This window comes from Polyodon spathula, chromosome 1 (assembly GCF_017654505.1).
Source record: "Polyodon spathula isolate WHYD16114869_AA chromosome 1, ASM1765450v1, whole genome shotgun sequence".
Lineage (NCBI taxonomy): Eukaryota > Metazoa > Chordata > Actinopteri > Acipenseriformes > Polyodontidae > Polyodon > Polyodon spathula.
The window spans coordinates 17,697,584-17,723,227 of record NC_054534.1 but is presented as its reverse complement, the minus strand read 5'-3'; the positions used below and the strand labels follow the sequence as shown (position 1 = coordinate 17,723,227).

Genomic DNA, 25,644 nt, shown 5'->3' with positions numbered 1-25,644 from the left:
ATACTAAAAAATTCAAGATAAAATCTGAAGGGAAGCCATAACCAGAAATTGAAATTGCTAATAAGAATATGTCATTTTAATGGCAGTAGAGCATTAAGTTTGAGATTACATATTTGAAGAGAACATGTAAAACTTGAATTGGCACGCATACTACAGTACAGGGCAGGTCTTAGCTTAAAAAAAAAAAAAAAAAAAACAATGTTGCTGGTTGTTGCTATGGTAACTTAAGAGGCGACTCAATGTACTGTGCATTTTTCCCCCACTGTAAGCAAAGTTAGCCTTTCAGAATGTCAAAAAGGACTTTTACAACTGGAAAATCCTCAGCTAAAAGGCTTAGAAATAATAAAAAAAAAAAAAAACTAGCTCTAATGTTGCAAGTAAGTCAGTCAGTTCCCTGTTGCAGGTTTTTTTTTTTTTTTTTTTTTTTTTTTTTTTTACTGTAATGACTGAGTAATACGGATAAACAAAATACAATCATTTGTTTTGTGGAGTAGAAAAATAAAAGTATGCTTTGTTTTTGTTTTTTTTTGTTTTTTTACTTATACAACCCGTTTTTAAAGTTAACAATACAATTTTTTCAATACAATTCAATATAAAATGACTTACTCCAATGCACATCAACTCAAACTGAATGGAAAAAATAGAAGCCTGTACTAGATTTACTCTTTTGTGTTGTTCTGTGGTGTACATAAGTTCATTTAAAATCAACCTAACTGCATTTTTTATAAATGGTAAAAACTGAAATCACAAAATTCTGATGGTGCCCTAACTGTTATTTATGAACCTGTTTTTGCTTTAATTCATTGTCAAAGTTAATGTGTGCAAGCTGAAAACCATGTTAGAAATCATGTTAAAAATCCCCATTTCTGTAATGCTAATAATACTGAACACTAAAAGAAACTACTTTGTTTAAATGTTCAATATTATTGTAAATATTATCCCTTTACAAGTGATTACGGACGACCTTAGAATGCTGGGGGAAAGGCAAAAAAATAATATTAGAAAAAAAGTTTTAACCCCCCGTACTTGTGCCTCCCCTGACACCGAGATCACCAGCAGCCACTGAGCACATTGTGGTGTTTACTATGTGTTAAATGTTTCTTTTTGTTGTTTTTTCACAAACTTTATAACAAGGAAAAGAATAAATAAATATTCCAAGTTTACATTGACAGACTAAGTCATGAGAGGTTAAGTGACGAGCGTGCCTAGTGGGCAAGACTGGTTACTATTGGCATATTACTAATATAATGAATCATGAATAAATAGTAATTTTAAAGTACCACTAATATTACATAATCTGAGATGTTTCATGAATTGATGTTACCTCAAATGACTTTCCAATGAATTAAATTGGAAATGTGTTTGCACATAAGTAACTGCGTCAGAGTGTGTCCATCTTTGGAATTAATCAATTTAGTTCATTTGTAATATACTAAAAATGCACAGGAGACAGGGCTACATTATTTTAAACTGTTAACGTTTTTAAAGCTTTTGTTTTTACTTTACTGTTTTTCATTTCATTCTTTGGTACCTTTGATTTGAGTATTATTGCATTACCGTTGGATCATGCTGTATCCAATGTACTCTTATGGTTGACAAGTAAGTAAGTACAGTAGTGGACATGGGCAAGTCAGCAGGTTATGAGACGAGGAATTGATCTAAGATATTCTGTTCGAGTCACCAGAGGTAAGGGTCTATTCCCAAAGGGCCCATGTCTCACGGCAGTAGAATTATGACCAGAAACCCAAATAGCTGGAAAAAGCATTCTGTGAAATTAATATGAATATGCATATTTGAATAATATGAATAATGAGCATTACATTTGGAGAATGTACCAAATGCAAGTTTTATAAGCTATTTCAATTAAACCATACTGCGGTGTTAAAATTAAGTCTGAAACATGAAATATAACCACATGTTTGGACAAAAACAAAACAAAAAAAACAGAACAAAACATAAAGGTGTTTGTTAACCAATGACAATTATTTGTGGATAGAAAACTTTATTGCTTTTTTAGATCACACAGACTGCTTTCCCTTTACATCCAGGAGATCCCCTACCTACAATCTGAATTGGGTAGTGCAACCATTTCATCATATTCTGTATACTTTTGATTGCACCTGCTCCTTTGAAAAACGACCTGCAAATATCTAGGCTTGATGGTATTCTGTAATTCTGGACAAGTATCACAGAATTGTCAAATAGAGAAGTGACAGTTGACCTCAAAGCGGTAGTCAACTAATCAGAGTAATTGTGAAGCGTGCAGTTTCAGATGAACCGAAGCACAGTTGCAATCCATTATTTTATATAAAAGATATTCAAGAGCATTAATAAATAGGTTTAAAAAAATTCCAAACAATCAAAAAAATATCATGCACAGACAGCAAAGTATTATGAAATAGTACGTTTACACAGTTGACCAAGTCGACTATATTTACTTTAGCTACTCGACTGTCAAATTAGCTGATGTTCTATCCCTAGTCGGCTGTAATATCAGACTATTCTGAAAATGGTGGAAGATACATAGTGTTATGGCCAGCATGTTGGCTTACTTAGAAGGCTGAACAACCTTTTGTTGGGTAACCTTTTTGTAACCTTTGTTTCTAACTGAAGCACACTGTAAAAAAATATTATCTACACATACTTTATTATTATTGGGGTTTTACACTGACATTCTTACATTTACTGAAGGGATCTGGGCTAAAACTCTTGACCATTTTCAACATACACTACGTGACCATTACTGTCTAGGATTTACATCTCTTATGATGGATGTCAGTATTGTGATTACAAGCTGGGTGCTGAAACATAAATGATGTCCAAGTTCTGGCAGCATCTGATTATGTGACCTTGTGATCCAAAACCAAGTCTCCTTCTGTATAAACTACATATTTCAGTGCCAATGAAAACTGTTGTTTTCTGCACTCTTGAGTGTTAATATTCAAGTTGGAGATGTACTGTGGTGACAGAACAACTTGTTCTGAAACGCTGGTAATGAGCTGTTGAATGGTCTAAACACAAAGGGCATTTTTTTGTCTATTAATTATCCACATCCTCTTCTCTTGCTGTAGCCGATATTATAATGAGGTCCTATTTCAGGATTCCAGTAAAAGTGCCATTTCCTGATGTGACATATGAAATGCAATCTCTGTAAACAAGCTAATTAGGCCAACCTGTGGATTAATCCTTGATCTGCCCTTTCCATTGTTCAGACAGTCAACAGCTGCTAAAAGCCTCTTACCTTATCACACCTCATCAGTCCCAGATACCTGAGGGACTTGCTGCTCTGAGCAATCAGGGTGGCTCCCTGATCCGTGATTTCTTTACACCAGCCTGCATCCACCGTCTCTATGGTTGTGCTGTACTGGCCAATAGCTATCAAAGCTGCAACAGAAAAAAAATAAACATCTATCTATATCTCTTTCAACGGCAGTCACAAGTATTGAGGCACCAGCTGAACCCAGACATATATTATTCTTTCTTGAAAACCACTTTATCATTACAACCGAAAGTGACAATACATCAAGTATAACAAGAAATCGTTTCATTTGTTTATGAAACCCTTTAAACAATCCAATATAAACTTGCATATGTCAAAAGTATGTCAATATACTGATGTGTAAACTCTAAGTGTGCTTCATTTTGCCCTTGAACCTTTCCTACAGCCTGGTGTGCATTAACTTCACAAATCTCTGGTGGATATGCACTCTGAGCCTGGCCAATTTTTCCTTTGGCGATATCCCTTAGTTTTGATGGGTACCTTGTCTTGACACTTTGTTTTAGCTCCTGCCAACTCTGCTCAGTAGGGTTTGATCTGGAAGCCAATCCATCACCCAGGCATGTGTTCTGGGTCACGGTCATGTTAGAACAACAAGCTCCAGCCTACAATCTTTCCGGTGCTTAGTCGCATGAACCAATTCACTGTTCAGTCATTAAAGAACAATACGCTTCTAGATTTTGAAATCCACCTAAAGTGGGCTGTATTTAATAGGCTTTTTAATAGGCAATGCCTTTGCTGACTTATAGCAAAATTAGGCTGTTTCATCACTTTCATTCATTTTTTTGGTTCAAGTTAAAATTCCACAAAAATTGCAATTTTTAAAATCTCTGTACAATAATAATTACGGTAATGTCCTCTTCTGGAAGATAATTTACAAATATATAAAGAAACTATTTATAAGGGTTAAAAAGAGGAGGAGGTTGTGGGTTTATTGATAGAAAAAATGTCAATTATAGCATACTGCTAAAGAGTATATATACCACGCCACCAGTGCTCGACATACAATTATACTGAACACCAGAGCAATATTGGTGCTCCACAAGGAGATACAGTATATAAATTTGGCACTAGGTTCTAGCGCCAGGGTACCTCATATACCACCAGCAACATTAAATTCTGGCACCATTTTTTTTTTTTATTATTATTCTTTAGCAACCATAGATGATGATAGTTTCTTATTGGGTCTGCACTACTCTCATGACCCACCCGCAATAAGTCTTTTCAGCTCTTTAGAACTGACTCCATGGATATCTGTGAATTCTGATACAAACATATCATGCACTGAGCTGTACTGAGGCCTTGTCCGAAGTCAGTTTGTAACTCGTGCACATGTGTTTAGATCGGAGGTATACCCATCGTTCATATAAAGTATTTTTGAATAAAAAATCATTTGTCGCCTTAATTTGTTCACTACAACAGTGTAGCTGAATTCACAAGCTATTGTTTCCTTAATGTCTCGAACATTTGGGCTGCTCAGGTCTGCTGTCTTCGGTTTCTCAGTATTGCAATTTTGGTCTTAAGCGATTAAATGCAAAATACTAAAAACTCTTCAAGGGTTAATAATGTAGCAACCCTGAATATGCATGACATCAGAACCCCCTGCCCCACCCCCAAACTGAATATTACATTTTAAAATCCCCAACTATAGACCTTTTCCTAAAAACAATTGCAGTATAGTAAACATACTTAGTATAAAGCTATGTGTGGAAGCAGTAAATAGCAAGTTACCTGCTGAACTGTTCTTTGCTTGTCATGGATTTCGAGCCAGCAAACCAAAGATACCTTACAAATTAATGTTTAAAATTGTGTTTTTTGCCACTAACTTTCCATGAAAATACAGCACCTCGATTATTTTCAACATCTGTAAACAGCAGCAGACGGATGCCCCTTTAAAAGCAGTTTTTTAATTTTTTTTTTCTTATAATGGACTGCTGTAGTTCACAGTCAGTAACAATGATTGGAAATCTATGTGGACAAAGATTAATATACTACACTACTATCTCTAAGAAACAAAGTGAAAGTGCTTTAAATAGACTCCAGTGATAAGCTAACACTCTTTAGTGCTTCAATAAATGTGTACAGTTAAACGAATCATATAGATTTTTCATCCAAATTCATTTAAATATTAAATGTACTTAACTCCTCGGAAATTGTGGCTACTCAGGAAGACATATGCCATTAGTAACAAATCATGTCCACTAGGCACTCATTTGGAACTCAAAGGCCACAAGTCAAAGTTGTATTTCATCTGTACATTTGTAAAAATGACAATGACCATCTGCCATTTATTATCTCTTAATTAAAGCACCAAGATGGTTCATAGACAGAAAGCATGCAATTGAAGTACAGTATGTTGGGTAGAGGTTTTCTATGAATATTTTGAGCAATACAAATGAAGTGTGGAGTAAAAAGGAGGGTGCAAATAGCACTTCTGGAACCCACTGGTATAACATTGGTTTGCATTAAAGAATTATTTGAGTTCAAAGCCTGTTTGAGAGGGAAAATAAGGCACAAACAAATAAAGGTTAAGCAGTGGCTGCATAAATTAGCAGAAGCACGATTCTAATTGCAACACTACTACTATACCTGCACTTGGCCCATTTAAAGTGTTTTGATGCTGCTTTGAAGGTTACACTATTTGCTAGTGCAAACACAGCTGTACTATTTAATTCAACTGCAGTTTTTCTCCAGCTCCTCCTCTTAATAGCAGTGCAATTATTTTCAGATTTGCAATGTTATTTTGAGAAATTCAAAATCGTGAAATGGTAACAAACTGAAAAAATGATAATGAAATCTTTAAAAATGGTATTAACAGCACTGAAAAACATGTGCTGTTTCACAGTAACGACACAACTTACTTTGCCAGTACAGAAACTTGTGGCTAATTTCTGGGGTAAGTTTGCAAAGCTATACGAGTTTGGCTGGTGCATTTGTGAATCACATGCAGGTTGGGTTAGGATTGGACCTGTGATGCATGTCAAGCGGGAGAGAGCTTAGGATATGATTTGTACTAGAGCGAGGTAATGAGACTGCAGTCCTCTGGACAGGGTTAACAGCTATGACGCCTATGATAATGTAGGGAATTGGGACCGGATGAAACACCTCCGAGCTGACCTGGGAATACTGCTGATTTATTCCAAACTGATTAAAAAAACAAGCAGCAGACTACTTTAGATGTTATGAGCATGTGTGAAGATGACGGCATTTAATAAAGCTGGGAAAGCGGCTAATATTGTCACAGGCAGTCAGCTGAAACAATACAGCTTTAGTGCAAATGGTGTGCAAAGGCTCAGTCTGGCATTCGGAATGTAAGCAGATCATTGAGCAAGCCTTGGAATCCAGATATCATTAATATCTTTGTTATTAGAATAGCAGCAATAGTATTTTTGTTCCAACAATTCAATATAGTAAAGTATCCCAACCCGTTTAAAAAATGACTCACACATGGTTTGTCCTTTTGCTGGATCAGCAAGAGACAAATGTTTCATTATACACTAAGTTAAAAACATTATGGTGTATATTTCAGAAACATTTTGGTATTGCGTATGCCAACCAATTAATCAATCAATCAGTCTGTGGGCTCATAATCAGAGCTTAGAGCAAAAGCAAACCAAGCCAGCATGGCCTGTAATCATGCATGGAGCAAGATCAAAGTAAATACAAACCGCAATAACAACTGCTGTAGTCAGCCACTACAAGACATAACCACCAACACAACCCAGTGTAACCATGGAATTATACCAGCACCAAATCATAATCCACAGTTTCCTTTAATGCTTCATGCGAATCTGCAATTTGACATTTACTTACAAAAAGCAACAACAACAACAACAACAACAAAAGAATAGCAGTGACGAGTCTGTTGTGATCCCCTATGTAAACATTATCAATATATAACTGAAATACATCTAGGCATGAAGGGAAAACATTTTTAAAAATTCTGTGCTCTGTCCTGCATTAATGTACCCAAGACAAGTTACCAAACCAAAAACAACACAGCTGTTTAGCGTAAACCCTTATAAGCGGTTTCTTATTTGCTTTAGCGTTTTAGTTGTTGCATTTTTTCCTTAAAAAAAAAAAAGGAACCGTGCTAATAACAATTTTGAAAATCTGGCCCAATGTCTTCAACAGTCGTGCTGCTTTGCAATGTAGCAATTTACACATTGATGCCTTCTTATCTCCCACTGAGCAAGCAGAAATGATTTACACATGTGATTCAGCACAAATGATTAGATTGAGCCACTTCATTACACTGGGATGCTTAAGATTTCATTGGCTGAAATGACTTGTTGCTACTAATGTGGTTGTTCTGCGAGTCCCTCAAAAACTGTTCAGCAGATCCTGACCCCCAGTTTGAGAACCCCCAAATAAATATTGCCATCAATTAATTGTGCTGATGTTTTAACCCATGACAACAATGAGAAGACATCTCGTGAAGTATATAAAAAAAAAAAATCTGCAAATTTGCACAAAATAACTGTTATTCCCCAAGTAACAAGGCTGTGATTGGAATGCAGCTTAGGCACCTAGTGCATTTTAACTAGCCACCGGTACGGCCAGAAAGAAGTTTTAAAAGGTGCTCCTTTAATGTCTTTTAAGGCTGTCCTGCTACAGAAAACAACTGTCTGCATTCTAATGATGCAACCTCAGTCTGATAACCTCTGAGAGCTGTGTAGGTACTTAACAGGAGAAATCATGCTCTGACTGAGATGCTTTTGCAGGCTACCTGACAGACACAGGCTCTATGAACATTTCTGTTCTACTCCTGAATACAGAGAAGACATTGGAGGCACTATGGCTCAGAGGTTAAGAAAGAGATAACAGTTAAAAATAAATAAATAAATAAATAAATAATCAAAAATGCATTTCACATCATTTGTATTGCTCATGGATTCTTTCACGTTTGTAGATACAGTACTACAGCACTTCAACCCAAGATTTTAATAATCATTTGTGTATTTTTTCTCCTGATTTTTTCTAATGTTCTTTAAAATAGGTCTGCCATACAGATGGAAAATAAAAAGATTTTACATGCAATGTCACATAACATGCATTACAGCAACAATGTGGCATATGTACCACACTGTACCTGTCAAACTGAAGGCTTGGCCACCAACCATTTCCTCTCATTCATTACAAACTAAATTGCTATGAAAAAAAGTATTATAGATTATGGGCCATGTACAAAAACTGAAAATACAGTACTGTGACTCTGGTCAGGTTACAGACAACTTACAGTCTGCACTGGTGCATTGCTATGAATTCTAAAAATATTACGTGAGTTAATGACACTTGTAATACAGATATTCAAAAAATAATACCCAAAGACTGTTCCAATAGCAAAAAGTATATAACGCACCACTGACTATTGCAAATGATTGCAAAGAAACCACACAATTCATTTAAGCTTAACACACGACATTGAAATGCCACACTGTGTGTGTGTGTGTATATATATATATATATATATATATATATATATATATATATATATATATATATATATATATATATATATATATATATATATATATATAAAGACTTTTACACTAATGTTTAATATAACATCTCATTCTGATCTGACAAATTGATTAGTTTCTGATGCAGTTTGTTTATCAACAGCTAAAGGTATAAAGTAGGTGCTATAATAAAAACCCCACCGATGCAACTAATCACAAAATAATGAAAGAATTATTCATGGCAAGCTAGTTTTATTTTCTACTTTAAATATATGAGGTCATAAACTGGGAATTTCACTAAGCAACTGAGGAAAGAAGCATACAACTAACACCCGAATTTCTAATCATAATACATGGAGAAGAAATTGCTTAACCTGTAATAAAAACAATAGTTGAACAAACTAAATTGTTTCTATGGGGTAATCATTTGCATCTATGGAAATCATTAGTGGGCAAACAAAGGTTGACAGAGAGAGCTAAGCCTTTCATCTAGTTATGGTAATGTGAACTGTCAGCCTTGTTTTAAACTGCTTGGTCCAAGTGCCAAAGCCTTGACCTGGAGTGACTAATCTTTACTTTAGTAACAGACAGTTTATTCAACCTTTCCACTCGGTCCTGGTTGTCAAAAAGTAAAAATAAATAAATAAATAAAAAGACTTTTAATTGCACCAACTTTGAACCAGGGGTCACAAATGGAGTTTAGAAAAAGGGGCATTCAGAACAGAAAATAGGAGACACTTTTTTACACAGAGAATTGTGAGGGTCTGGAATCAACTCCCCAGTAATGTTGTTGAAGCTGACACCCTGGGATCCTTCAAGAAGCTGCTTGATGAGATTTTGGGATCAATAAGCTACTAACAACCAAACGAGCAAGATGGGCCGAATGGCCTCCTCTCGTTTGTAAACTTTCTTATGTTCTTATGAACTGGTTGAATAACGTGAACTAGGGCCAAAGCTGAGGTCATTAAACCAATTTCACTTGTGACAGGAGACAGTTCAAGCATTATTCCCCTTTATATTCCATTTTAAGCAGACACAGGCGGGGCATTGTTCACTAAACTTCTGCTCTATAATTAAGAACCATGCATTTTAACATGATAATCAAGAAATAAAGTCCACTCTGCCCTAGAGCAATGTAGTAAACCAGGCCCTAAGTGTGTGACTATATCCCCAGCAGGGAATCATTTGCTATAGGTCAGGGGCAGCAGTTGACACCCTCTTCCATGCTGAACCCTATAATATCACCGATTCGAAGAGCAGCCTTTGCATCTTTAGACTTTGTTTGCCACATACTTTCTTCCAATTTTCAATATATAACCGGATAACCGATTAGTGCAGGCTACTGGAATGCCTGCTTTTTGTACTGAAGTGTAAATGAAGCAGTTCTTTAATGGGTAAGCTGACAATCTCTGAGCAATAATGCTGAAGAAAATCTTGCCTTCTATGTTTAATAGGGAAATGGGGTGAAACTGACCGATGCTTGTAGAATCTTTTTCTTTTGGTAGAAAGACTCCACCTGCTTGGTGCCATGTTCTTGGTACAATCTGTTTTTCCCATGCCGCTTTCATCAATTTCCATAGGATTCGTAGAACTCCAGAAGCACTCTTGTATACTCTGTACGGAACTCCATTAGGCCCTGGAGATGATGACACCCTTGCTTTTTTCACAACTTGCTCTACTTCTTTCCACTTAGGTGCACAGTCCTCCATTTGGTATTGTGGTGGATTGATAATGGGATGTCTGAAGGAATTGACATAGGCTCCTGTCTTTTTTAATCTGTATGTGTTTCCTCCAAATATCTCTCCAACTCAGACTTTTTATTATATTATTATAATAAAAATTTTATATTATATTATTGATTATTTTAGTGTGCCATTTCTCTCACTGGTGAATAACTTCTTTACAAATTTGACTGGGTCTTTATAAAAGTTAGTTCTCGCAAGCTCCTTCTTTTTGAGGTGTTTCCATAGGCGTTCAAGTCTGTGCAATGTTGCAAGCTTACCTTTTATGACCCTTTGTAGCAGATTGAGTCCCTCCTGACTTTGTTCTGCTCTTCTCCATTGCCTCCTCAGCTGCCTCCTTTCTCTAACTAAGCATTCAATCTCCTGCTGGCGTCTACACTTTCCAGGAAGTTTGTACTTTTTCCTTCCTTTTTTCAACTCCAAACATCTCGCTTCCATATGCGTAGAGCATTTGCACTTTTTGCAGCTTCTTTTCAACTGTTCCACTTAACCTTGCTAAAGCAAAGCAAAGATCCGTGTTTACTGTGTCCTACGCAGTTTTTTCACACTCTGTTGGCCATTTAACTCCAGGCTTGTGCCAGTTGAGGTTCTTTTCTCTCTTACACTGGTTCATCTGGATCATTAGGTTCATCACTAGTTGTATCCACGCAAGTCCTCCTCACGTCTATGACAGGGGTGCTGATATCCTGCGAACTGTAGTGTGCTTCCTGTCACTGGATTTCATTCAACTGACTTGACTGACTTCGTAAGACATACTGATCAATGCAATGCCCTTGTCCCTGCTCCCTCAAGCATTTCATTATCCTTTTACAAATACTTACATTGCACATTTTGTATAAGTTATTTTAAGAATAAGAACAATTTTGACAAGGTGCAGCACGATATCTCGTTGTAAACTGCCACAATTACTGCCTGTTTTTTTCTCATTTGGGACAGAGAATGTTTAACGTTGACACAACTTTTGCCCCCCCCCCCCCCCCCCCCCCCTTAGAATTTTTCTGAAATGATGCCCTGATCCCCAGTTATCTGGCTCTAGTAGGGTTTGTTTAAATGTTAAGTTTACATTAGTTAAAGCTTATGTTTTTTCCCTCTTCCACTGACAGCCTTGTTTCATTGAATGCAATATCACAGAGTTTTTTTGAAAATAGGCAATATTGGAAATGACATGTGTTAACCCCCAACACTGGTGTAAAAATAGCCTTAACACAATATGAAGAATACCACCAGTCTAGTTTAACATGGAATAAAATTGAATAAAACAGGGCCCCAGTCTTGCATGGTGAAAAGATTGGATTGCTTTTCCAAACACTACCTGAAACTTCCTAAAAAATATATCAGTACAATCTTTGGAGCTGTTTAGTGAATCCTGCAGCTACTTAGGCAGTAATATCAACATTTTCATTACCAACCAGTCCAACTATTTAGAGATCGAAAACATTTCATTTGCAAGTCAATGAGTGGGCATTTCTTTCTTCCACATCATACAATGTCAGGTCAGTCCTTTTAACAATTCAATCATGTGGGTGGTTTCTTAGTGACCTGCTCTGCAAATATGCCAAATATTTACATGTGAAGAAAAGCTACTGGAAGCCAGAACAGTCCTTCAAAAGAAGTCGGAGACCAAGTGGATAATGTCCAACACAAAGTTTGAAACACATATGCTTTTTTTTTTTTTGCTTGATTGGATCTTAGATACTGAACCACAAATATGCTACTAATCCAATAAAATATGACTCTATCCATCTTGTCTATACCTTTATGATGGTAATAAATGAGAGGAGAGGCAGCTGGCTCCAATCAGTGTAGCTCCCCTGGCTGCACTTCACTATCACAAGTTCATTCTGATGTACTGCTTTTTACAAAATGTAACTCCTATGGAAGAAGGAATATAAGCAGCTGGTTTTAATTCATTTTCTCAATCTTTATGACACTGATATCCTGTTTTTCCGTTACCACTTTAAAGCTGACAGGATTTTTACTGGCATGTCTAAAAATACTGTATGTCTCTATGCAGTATCTTTGTATTAAATGACAAAAAAACATATTTAGTAAAAGTAACGCCTCCACATATCCAATCAAATTTCATCCCTAATTAAAAAATAAATAAGAAGCTACAAATAATCGTATGAGTCGCCTAAAGCAGGGTTTCACAATACTGGTCCTGGAGGGACCCCTCTGTCTGCTGGTTTTCACTCCAACTGAGTTCTCAGTTACTTAACTGAACCCTTAATTGAACTATTCATTAGCTTAATTATACCTTTAATTGTTTTGAGCTTTGAAACAGTTGGAGATTTCAGGTTAACTATGTAATTTCATAAGGAACTTGAAAATCTGCAACTTTTTAGGAGATGAGAACAATTAAAAGGTCTGATTAAGCTAATTGAGATACAATAATAATTACAGTACTGTAGTAGTTTCTAAGTAAACTACCCTTTAACCGAACACTTGCTTAACCGATGCATGCCAGTCTAACTGGAAAAAAAATGCTTTGCAGTTTGTTTGGGACACACTGATTGTTGTAAAACCAGAAGGGACAGTTGGCTTTGCATGGTAACCAATTAGAAAAAGACAGCAGCTGTTTTGCGTAACCTGCAGTGCAGCTCCATCTGGTGCATGCAATAGGGAAGAAATTAAAGGGAAAGAAAATGGCTATTTCTAACTAAAAAAATAAATAAATAAAAAAAACTTCTTTATGATACTTTGGGATTTGAAATTAGAAGGACCATCTTTGAAAATGCTACACTGTATATCTAGTAGGGAACAGTCAGGTTATTGCTTGTGGGCAAGGGAACACATTTCAGTGACTTCATCTGTGATGACAGCTACCTTTATGTAGCGTGTGTGTCACCTAAATACAACAAGAAGTGAGAGTGCTAAAGGGTACGAAGTAGGATTAGCTGGACTATACTGGTATTTTACGGTAAGAATCTGACTGAAATATTATGGTGCCATGCCCTTCAGCTCTTGTGCCCCTCAGATTTGTAATTCTCTTCCAGGCTTATTTTGGCACATAGAGAGTTTGATATGCAAACACAGCCTTAAAACATGTAGCCTTTTCTTCTCTAGCACTGGAGAGATGTTTTAGCTGACCTTGTGAAGAGCCCCAGGATGCTTGCACTGTATGTGAAATCAATTCAATTGGTAGTTCTTGCTACTTTTAATTTACTTTCGTGGCAGTGTGCCCTGCTCATGTGTGTGTTATGTGTTGTGTTGCGTGTGGTGTGTTAATGTTGGTGTATAGGTATTGGTGCACAGGATATAAATGGGTCTGTGTAGCACAAGTTATTTAAAATACATAGTATACGAGCAGTGGGTTCGTGTGCTGGGATTCAAGCGAATAATCAATTAGTAATTGAATCCCGGCACAGCAGTATATATAGATGCACGTTTTACTCACACTGTGTAGTGTGTTCGAGAGGCAGAACGAGTCGAGTGGTAAAGGAAAGTAAACCTTGAAGAGAACAATTGCAACGTATGCTGGTTTTGCAACCAGCATACTACTTGTCACACGTGGTGTCAAAACCCGGGAAAACAGCGCCTGGAAGGTCAGGAAGAGTACTGCGGGTGAATATTTTGAAAAACATTTTATTTTGTTGTGTGTGTGGATGCACACCTTATGCATACCTTATACCTTTCCTCAAAGCAAACAGTATCATTCTCAGTAAATACAAAGACTTCTCTGCTCACATGCCGTTCAAGATACCCCCCCCCCCCCAGATAAATGTACAATCCACATGATTATGGATACTATCTCTTTGATATCTTACCAGAAACAGTATCTATATGCAAGCACTCTTGTATGTTTATTCCTACACAATTCTAACGCCATTAAAACAGTGGAGCAGATTTCGACAGACTTGTATCAAGTGAACATGTTTTTGCTAAACTAGGGTCAAGCTCTGTAGTATGCACAGATCAACAAAGAACAAGATCGTTATTCAAATTCCAATTTTTTGTTGTTGTTTATTAAGTAAAAATAAATAAATAATATAATTTTTAGTATTACTATACTGTAAGTGATAAAGGCATTATCAGAAATATACAATTACATAAAAATTATAGGGTCGTGCTATCTTTGTAAAACAGACAAAACCAGAAACAAAAAAGTACAATAAACTACAGGGCTCTCTCTCTATTTCACAATTTAATAATTCTCACATTTGGCTAAATTCTGACAGTAAAATGGGCACTTGACTGATTCACGGTTTATAATATTTCAGTGTTTTTATGTGCAAGTCAGATTGCGATGTGTTAAATGTTTAATACCGGTATTTTGTAAATGACTTTCCAACTCTTTTCATAATTATAAGATTAGTTTCTACTAAAAGGTTTTAATTCATGACTAAGTGTTTCAGATTATGAGCAAACAGCCTTAGATGCATGGTGTACATATAACTCTTTTTCTGACACTATTGTAAAAGACTACTTTGTTCAACTGTAGTTAAAGCATGTGCTGAAGTAAATTTAGATACAGAGATCAAATTCTGTATTAATGTTCACTGTAAAAAAAAATCAATAGACTTATGCTGTCTAAAGAATTGCAACTCACACATGCCTTTTGTGCAACTTAATAAATAAACTGCAATGAATTACATTTACTTTTTGAAGTGCTGGGCAACTGGGGTTAGATTTCTGTTTAGTCTAGCTAGGGTTGCAGGACCCAAACAACATATAGCACATTCCAGCAGTTAAGACACTGCAATACAATCACAAGTATGAAGCTGAACAACGAAGTGACATGATCTTATTACTGCAAGTGTTTTTAAATCCTTACCTCTGATTGCCTGTGTATATGTTTATTTTTGTACTGATGTATTTTATTTTATTTTTTTTAACCCCTTTCCATCCTCTACTGGTTATGTTTGATTCCCCTATCCTTTGGGTAGCCACCGTTATCTATGTTTGATTTTGCACTATGCGTCCCTTCGTAGCTTCTGTCATTAAGGTAAATTACACCAAACTTCGTACAGAGACAGTCAAGCCCTCAGCAAACCTCCCAGACTTGTCTTTGTTTACTTACACAGCTTGGTTGATAGGGTGTTCACTTTGAAAATAGAGTTTTTTTTTTTTTTTTTAATTTTTTGGGCCCAACAAAAACATGATGTGCAAAACTCAGTATGTTCTCAATAGTATTGATTATTATTTTTTAAACCTACTTTGATTTTCTGAATGGCAGATTCGCCACACAAGTAAAGAAAACAAATGCTTCCAGGTAACGTCAGGAATTTGATTTTGTTATATTAATGCATTTGCTGGCACTTTGTTTTATGAAAGTAAACATTCTCAAATTAACAAAAATGTTTAAATAATTAAAACATATATGTATTATTTTATTGGAAAACTACATAATGCATCAATATACAAATTACAATAGGTGTATCATTATACTCACGTTTGTTCTGACCACCCACCAGAAATTTAAAAACTCGGCGCATATATTGTCTAGTCTTTTTTCTTCTAAACTCAATGACTCTTAGACTGGCACTTGTTATGCTGCTTAAGTAAAAATTTGATCAATTACAATAATTTTTTATATTTTATTTATTTGGCCGATAATCACGATTATCGTGATAATTTACAGACAATAATCGATAGCTGAAAATGTCATTATCGTCCAACACTATTATACACTTAGGACTTCACCTACTATACATTCTGATCCTGGATAAGGGTGGGGGTCATTAAGATTTAATTAACATATTCATGTAATACTCAAACGCTCTTAACCTTTTAAATGGTTAGGTTCTGGTGTTTCTGGCAACCTCAACAAGAAGCAATAATATCTTTAGAATGTAATATCTACAGAATGTAGACATATCAATTTTGATTTGGATAAGTCAATACAGATGAGAACCCATTTTGTAGACTTAGTAATTGCCATATTGCTGTTAACACATAAAGGCATATTAATTAGGGATGTGCAGTAGTGCTAAATAAATCCCGTCCCTATCGGCTATATTTTACCACTGACTGAAAAGGAATTTGTGATTAAACACAACATGCTAGTTGTTTAATTTCCACAAGACCCCCTCCATGGTTCTTCAATTTAGCTTCTGCGAGGTTACTAGATAATTAAATAAACTGAAGCTAAATGCAAACTCTGTGTGTATATTGGTTGAATATCCATAACAATGCATGCGTAGGAGCCAGGGGTTTCTCCTTGGTGAAGAAATACATGATGGATTAGTTCTGAAAATATCTATAGAGCAAAGAATATAGTAATATTAGAATATATGGAGAATAATTATATTAATTTATTTACCAGACCCGCTCTTGCATAACCCATTTTAATACTGTACAGTCCCGCACTAATTCTGACTCAGTTTTTTCAGGCATTCTTATGTCTTTGGGGCATTGACAAGAGCAGATCTGGCATTTGCAAAATCAGCTTCCTTGAAGAAAAGCTGTGTGGGGCAAAATCTGTGAAGGTTAAGATTTTTTTTTTTTTTTTTAACTGATCAACTAGCCCTGCAAAGAAGAAACAGTAAAGTGATTAGTAGAAAATACGCTGTAGCTATCTCATGCTGTTTTCATCCCTTTTAGGTTTAAAACTTGCACTAAAGCAAACTACGTTAACAAGTGCCCTGATAAGAATTCAGGACTCAGAGAGTAATCAAAGTTGCATCAGTACACTATGGCCTCCTTGTCTGTGAATTCCTTTACTCACCACACTCGATCAAGGCCTGTCATGGACCTCTGCCTCTGCATTCGAGAGCTTCAAGGGAAGAAAAGGCAGCCCGTTTTAAGAAAACTGACAAGGCCCATAAGCAATATGAATGGAAAAGGAATGCCTACACATCACGCTCTCACTCAAGTAAGTGGGTTTCTAAGAAAGAAGGTAATAGGAGAGAAAATTGTTTCTTTAGAAACTCTGTGGCTGGAAGGCTGTCGAAAAAAAGGAAAAGAAAAGCTGAGCATCCATAAAGCGAAAAGATCTCTCTAGACATGACCTTTTAGATAATGTAAGGGACTGGGATACCCAGCCTGGCGTCCACCCTAACTAGCACGACAAAAATAGCACATTTAACTACAAATTGGACTTTTTATGAACAGAAACAAACAATCCTAGGTAATCATAATCTTGGAAACATGAAGTCAAATATTAATATTAAAAATATCTAAAATTACAGTTCTATACTCTAAATGCTTAGAACTCAACTGCACAACCTCAGTTTACACAACCTTCCACCAAACTCTTTCCTTTTTTTTTTTTTTTTTATCTTGACCTGTCCATTAAAATAGTACCTGAAGGTATCATTAAAAAGTGGTCATAACTCACCCAAGCTGTCCAGTTATTACAAAATAATGTCACAAAAAGAAACAAACATTGAAAAAAAATGTATGTGGCGGCAGCCTACGCAAACCTGATGAAGCAGAAAAAAAAGGTCCTGAAGGCGACACAAAAAAATAACAAAACTTCAAAACAAGGACACAGAGCCACTTTTCTTGAGTTGTAAAACACTATAATAAATACAACTGTGGCCAAGGTAAGAGACGGATTGAACTTACTGATTTGTCTGATACGTCCAGGACATATTGAACAACGCACTTCACAAACACTCTAATACTCTCCTGGCAATGCAAGAACACACACGTATATCTTTTTGATGCTACCTCTGTAAACATTTTATTAAAATAGGACATAATCTGACAAAATTGTGTCTCCAATAACAGATCTAAAGTACTCTATCATTACATTATTTATATTGAATTTAAAAACAATCTAACCTTAATGTATTATTCATTGCAGTCTAGTGGTTGACCAAGACAGGAAGGTAACAAAAACAACGAAACACTATGTTCATATCCGATGTGAGATGCGCCTGGAATAAAAGCTTGTGACCTTCGGATACAGGTCACTGCATGCTGCCACTCCAGCTTCTCTGACCCTTTTTAAAAAAAAAAAAAAAAGCTAAATGTATGCAAGGCTATGATTTAATACATCTAAGACAAATGTGTTACTATAAAAAGGCCCTGTGAAAATAAAACAATTGTATTATTCATGCTTCTGAAGTCACATAGCAATATAAGCAGATCTGTGATTTTGGAATTTTCATAGCAAGTGCAGGGCTGTAAAGAAGAGCCTGCTTTCAGATGAGAGTAGTTGGTCTCAACCCATTACCTCTTCCCGCCTCTTCCAGTTCAGAATAACAGTTTTTTTTTTTTTTTTTTAATAAAAACTAAGAGCCCTAAGCAACACCCACTGTACATAGGCTAATCTGTAAATGTATAAACTATATTTAGAAGTTAAAAGTGTTAGTAGAGTCTGTTCTTCTGAGCAAAAACATCAGAATCAAGTAGATGGCCAGGCCAAGCATTTCTAATGAGTCACGGTGCACTACAGGAACTTGCCAGTTCATATCATAAACATTTGAAAATGTTTAATTTTTATTAACAAAGTGTCTGATTCAATTAACTTCATAACTGGTATAAGCTGTTTCATAAACAGAGCAAATAAGGATTAACACTGTCCTGGAAAAATTGTTAACAAATCAAAATAAATATTGTGCAAAGCCCCTCCCCCCCCCCCCCCCCCCTTTTTTTTTTTTTTTTTTTTTTTTTTTTTAAAAACTCCAAAACACTAACAGCAGCAAAAAGTAATTTGCTTGGATCAGGGTATAATTATCGCAGCACTAGTCCTGTCTTTTTTTAAACTATCGTTGAGGAAGACCTAAGCTTTCAATCTTGAACAATTTAACAAGTCTAGAGAATAGAGCAACAAGTGAGACGCATTCTTGTGCTGCATGTGGACTAAATAATGGAAACTACCATAGCGGGTAGCAAGGGTGGGGGGTGGGCGGTAGTATAGTATGCAATGTCTGCAGCCACGGGGCACCCATGGGAAAACATCTTTAATAAACAGAATGAAAGGATAAAGATGCAGGTATCACTCTGCAGCTCGTCCTACTTGACTGCACTGGACACTGAAGCGCTCAGGGGGAGAAAAAAAAAAAAAAAAAAAAAGCTGCATTTGGCTTTTATATAAGCCCATTTTACGTGCCCCAGGTGGTCAGATGAGAGTCTTCAGTAGAGAGACCCGTGAAAAATGTTAGAACCAGAGCTGGGAAAATAATAAAACATGAGATTCCCAATAAAGCATATTTATACATAACAATAGGCTTGCAGATATAATGCTGCAAGAGCAGTGAGAGCTTCTCTTTGACCAGTCATGCAGGAGATTTAGAGTTAAGAATGGAGCCAGGTAATGCGGCTACACCACAGCAGGAATTACAAAAGAAAAACCGGGACACCTTCAGTGCACATTCTGGAAATCTTAATGGATTTCTAACACAGTACATAATAGAATAACTAAGCGATATCCTTTGACTGCCCTTGCAGGGGGGAAAAAAAAAGGCAAGAGAGTTGAGCTCCTAAAACCCATGCTCAGATGACTGGAATTGTAATGTATGGGAATCTAGAGGCATGATACATTCTATCTGATGTTAATCAATATGGAGCCCTATATTGCACACCCCGTCAGTCAATCATTTCAAATACAGATTTACTGAAACATCTGAGCTTCAAATTACAGTACAGACACAATTCTATATTCTGTCTACATTTATAAGCAAATATCTGCCCCAGTACTGTACACTATCTGAAGCTAATACCAAGCAGAAGAGATATATATATATATATATATATATATATATATATATATATATATATATATATATATATATATATATATATATAATCTTTGTTAATTGTATTAATGAATTCTATCTTAATTATATATATATATATATATGAAATTATAAATTAAGAAATGAATCATATATATATATATATATATATATAATATATATATATATATATAAAATATAAAAAGAAACATGTTTGACTGTTGATCACTTTTTTTTTTGTAACTTTTTTTCCTCATCCACAAAAGCAAAACTTTTGCTACAAAAGATTTTTCCTATAATTTTTTTTTTTTTTTTTTTGAGAAATTTCTAGAAATTATAAATTTCCATTGGGGTATGTAAACTTTTGACTAAAACTAATATATATATATATATATACACACACACACACACACACACAAACAAACATCCTCAATTAACATCTAAGTCTTCAAGGATATTAAACATTGTAATATGTTGCTTATTGTTGTAAACATTCACAAATTAATTACTGTTGAGACTTTCAACAACAACTTGCATCTCAGTGTGACAGGTGCAGCACTGCAAGCCTAGAAGGAAGCTGACAGTGATTTATGGTAACTGTACCAAGGAACGCTTGGTTAATACTCTATGATACAATGTTGCTACACCTCTTCCATAAATTTAAAAATCATTACATTAATGGAGTCCATCTTTGTGACCAGCATAGCTGAATTTAGACTGCATTGCAACAGCTCCCTGCACTCACTTAACATTGGCGATGCATTGGCTTTGTCACAGCAACTGATCAATGCCAATGTGAATTCAAAGCTGAACTTGACTGCAAATGGACAGAAAACTGTTAGAGGCTTTTTCGGTGTTCACTTACTGCAGTTTTGAGAGAAGCATACCAGTGATGCTAGTGGCTTTTAATAAAATCTATCGAGATAAGCCTTTCTGGAATTAAATCGGTGATCGAAAGCAAGCTGGTGTCTAAAAGTCTGAGAGCATTAAGAACTGAGGTACCGGATTTCATTGCCTGACATTCTATTCAACTCCAACCAGTCTCAACTGACAAAGACTTCTGGCTAAACATTTTAAACTATATGAAGATCTAAATTGACACAGATGAGCCATAGGTGTTCATGATAACCTTACCACTCAATCCTTAGGATATTTGACACCACAAATGCAGTCACAGATATCAGTTGTTCAAGATGCATTTATAGTCGTACCTAGCAAATTAACTTAATTCAATCCAGGTTGTATTCAACCCTATGTACAGTACATACTATATATAATTCACATACACATGCACTTTGTTAAGCTGGCTAGAAATACTAGTGTAGAGAAATCCGGAATCAATCTAATACAGCACCTAATAAAACGGTTAAAAAAAAAACAGAACAAAACACTATTAAATGTACAGTCACAGTATAACGAACACAATGTCTCAGCAAACTAAGCACAACAATGCCTCAGCAAAATCCTGACCTGTTATTATCATGCGCCTGTTTAAACCATTCCCACAGAAAGCTGTTCACGTGTTCATACTGTACCTTCATGCAGGATTACTGTTGGCATTCAGGCTTGCTCCTGAGTATGCAGCTTTCCTTTCGTGGATGTCTGAAACGGTGGGCCTTGTGATTCTGAATATTTCATTTAGAATATTTCATTTAGATCTTTTTGGTTTTTGGTTCAGCTTTTTTGATAAGCCCACATGTTCTTAATTTGCTTGCTGTGTGGACATTTAGACATGTATTTGCTGTTCACCGGCAGGACATGTGAGTTAATACGTATTGTCTTGCTTTTATTTTATTTTGGTTTTGTATACTAGTTTTAAAACTTAAAAAAGAAAAAGCACAGCAGTTAATGCAACAATATTTACAGAAGTCAGCAGTTATACAGAGCTTTATATAAACGGTGTTGGGAGTAATGTTATAGCGTCTCTTTTTTTTCACAACAGCGCACAACGGGGTCAACTGACTTGATATTATGCATTTATTTTTACAGGGAGATTCACTTCACAAGTTCACAGACATGGCCTGAAACAGTGGGCCAGCGACAGAGAATGACTCACTATGACATGCGTTACCTTGTATACCATCCCCTTCACCCAGGGTCTACTGCTGCTACCGGCTCTATGGCACATACTCTGCCTATGGGATACCTGCAAAGTGGGCAATTCAAGTTCTTCTGAACTGAATTAATGTAAGCACTTAAAAAGCAGTACTCCCTGCTGAACAGCAATGTCTATCCTTTTAAAATAACGTTTTAAGCTTTTTAACGGTACCCAAATTAAAGCAATTTACTCACACCACATAAACTTGCTACGACCACATCAATGCAACCTTTGCGAGGCCACATAAAACAGCCCAAAGGTCAGTTAAATGTGTGTGTCTGATATTACGCTGTTCCGTAAACCACCGCAATTACTGAAAAGGCTTTTAAGTTTTAGAGCAGACGCATTTTACTTGATATTTAATTAGGATGGCCACAAGCCCAATCCTGGTAAAGTTACATTTCTCATTATTAGACACTGGTTATCTTGTTCCTTTTAAAAGTCACTAAGGTGTCTGTTAATTACAATTATCGTCCATCATAGAAAAACTTCCGTTTATGACAATGCCAGAATGGTTTGGTTTTGATCAGATTGGTGGTCCTTCCCTTTTGCAATTTCACCCCTTTTTCAGGTGAATTAACCACCCATTTGTAGAAAAACCACTTGATCTCATAGCTTAGTTCCCACAGCAACTCACCCATAAAAAGGGGGTCAAGGTTTAGCTACTAAAGCAGAATGGGCAATGGTTTCTCAATAATTTTAATCAATCTTTTATTAAAAATGCAGACTAGAAATGTATTAACTTTGTGTGGTTACCATCTGTTAGAAGGAACTGAAATGTAGTACAGTATGTCATTTGATTAGTTGGGATAGGAGAAGCAGCTGCAACAGATCATTGTATTGTTAGTGAGACAGCATTCTGTAGACTGGTATTTTTAAATGCTTCTTTTAGTTATCTTGAACATTACTTTTCTTTTTGTTGCTGACCTTCTCGTGTCAATGATAAATTACATTTATATTACAGCTGTATGCTTGGCATATTCATAGTAGCATAATATTAAATGTGGCTCGCCTGGCAATGCCAATGGCAGCTGGATGCCCAGTCCCCAGAACTGATTTTCTGCTTAGGTCACATACTTCTGTCTCAAACAGTAACAATACAAATGTATGACACAGTGAATTGGCCAATTTAAAGAAATGTAGAGCAAGAGGAGCTAGATTTGCAAGCAGATGAGACACAATACAACTGGATCGACGTGACAAGAAAAAGAGGGATACAGCCATTTTAAACAGTTAATTTATGTACAAGCCAGGGTTTTATTTTCGAAGAGAGCAGACAATTAAACTGACAGGCATGCAGAATACAACTGATCACATTTACTGAAACCTGTGGGAAATTCTAAATCAGTGAGGTGGAAATCAATCTTCTATAGGGACGGCCTGGTTGGATGAATCCTGCTTTTGTAATCATAAGTCAATACTCAAAAGAAACGAATCATGTTTGAATGTAGATGTCCTTTAATCAAAGGTTGATCCCCCAACAATATTGACTCTCATCCTCCTCCTAAATGCTCAGAGTTATTCTTTTAGTCCACAATAGGCACAGGAAGCAAAAGCAGAAAAGTAGGCTCTGTGGGGGCTCTTCTACTTCTCAGAGGAATGCCAGACTTTTCTGGAGGCTTGCCAGGGAGCGTTACAGTCGTAACCTTTTATATGTGAGAGTGGCCAGTTATCACAGTACAAGCACAACCCAACATGCCAGTGTTTTCAAATAATTCTTATCATATCCTGGTTTAGACTGGAAAAGATCAGAAATTCCTAATATAAGTAAGGGAGAGTCCAGGAAACAAAAGTCAGTATGGTCTAATGGTTAAGGCAAAGCTCTAAGAGAGAGAAACAATTCTAGATCCCACACCAAGCTTGAAAGACGACAAGAAGAAATGGTAAAGTTTCAGTTTTTTTCCCCCTTTGGTTTTAATTACAAAAATGCATGTTAAAATGAACATAATAAGGCTAATAATCAGGGTAATAATAAGCACATCAGGGTAACCAGCTTTTAAATTAAACATTAAGAAACATGTATCTATATTTTTAAAGCATCTGCCATTTTCCTAATCAGATTTTATTCAAAATAGAGTGGCAAGAACTTCTAATGTGCATGTCAGTTAACCAAAAAATGTGTACAAAGGAGAGATTTTCTACACATAAATACAGATGAACCCTTTTTATATCACCTCACTTAATATCGTATCCCGTTTATTAAAACAATTATAGGTTTGTTGAGAAATGACCTCTCAATATCATCTCACAAACCCGCTTATTGTCATATTTTGTGCAGTCTGTCAAATGCTGCATGGCCGGGCTTTACTAAATAACTGCAGGATAGAATTAAATTTCCAATGAAACTAACAACCAGTAATCATCTCGGCTGATAAATTGACATTTTGTGCAGCCTGTCTGATGCTGCGAGGGCGGTCTTAATGGGATACAGTTCAGTTGGAAAACACCAACGTCACCAAATATTAACAGTCTTTTTTTAACAAATGCACACAAAAATAATCCCACCAAGTGCAACACCTAATTGACAGCTCTCATCAGTCGACAATTCAGGCCTTTTTTAGATGACAGAAACTGTTTCATTCCAGTTAATAATACAAAATGTATTTGTCCTGTAGTAAACTATCAGCATTTGTTTAAAGAATAACTAAGTGTAAAGTATTAAAACGCTGCTCTTTATTGCACCGTTAGTTTTTTTTGTCATCTCGTAATGTGCTGTCATAGGCAAACGTCAAACTCGGTTTACATCATGACCGCTTTATATCACGAATCATGCCTGCATGGCAATCATGATAAGAAGCGGGTTCATCTGAATATAGGCTGATGGAGTAGCAGGGGAATGTTCCGTTGCTGGAAAGGCTACGTCTAAATAAAACTGCTTGAAAAATTGCGACATTGTTGTATTCGGCGATAATAAAACTCTATGTGGCTTTGTACAATGCAAACATTACTGAAATATGACAGCAAAAAGACGTGAAATTCATCTCTGCAGCAGCTCACTGAAAAGGCATGTATTTGTCCTGTAGCTGTTTTAAAAGCCATAGTTGTGGTGTAATATTTATTGTTGAAGGTTAATTTTGCGGTTTCATTGGCTTGTCCAAAATGAGCATGCAAGTTTGCAAGGGCATCTCAATGTGTGGCTATTTATTGTAACAAAGTTTTGAAGAAGCCTGTTGTCGTTTTTTAAATCATGCAATGTTGGATTATTAGGAAAGGAAGTAAATGAGGTATGATTAATTGAGAGTGATTTCTTCTTTATTACGTTTTAACTGGAAACCGGGAATAGTCTACACAGAAGGTACTTCGTTTCAATAACGTATGTTTGGAATATATTTGTGGAGACGGTCGGGTCAGGTATGTAACTATTTCAAAGGTCTCGGCTTGGGTTCGGATCGGGTTTTAAATTTAGGCCCGAGCAGAATGTCAGGACTAATGTGTTTTT

The 25,644-nt window shown here is 36.0% G+C and overlaps 1 protein-coding gene across 3 annotated transcripts in view; it reads right to left on the bottom strand.

The window, feature by feature from the left end:
• The window catches only part of LOC121315017 (F-box/LRR-repeat protein 17-like), a 272,761-nt gene that overhangs the window by 20,016 nt on the left and 227,101 nt on the right, over positions 1–25,644 (bottom strand). For 2 of the 3 annotated variants that reach the window (XM_041248866.1, XM_041248875.1), the window contains exon 9: positions 3,242–3,384. The exons of the other annotated variant lie outside the window; for it this stretch is intronic. In XM_041248866.1, coding sequence (XP_041104800.1) covers positions 3,242–3,384 — 143 coding nt within the window. The remainder of the gene's footprint in view (positions 1–3,241; positions 3,385–25,644) is intronic. 3 annotated transcript variants of the gene reach the window in all.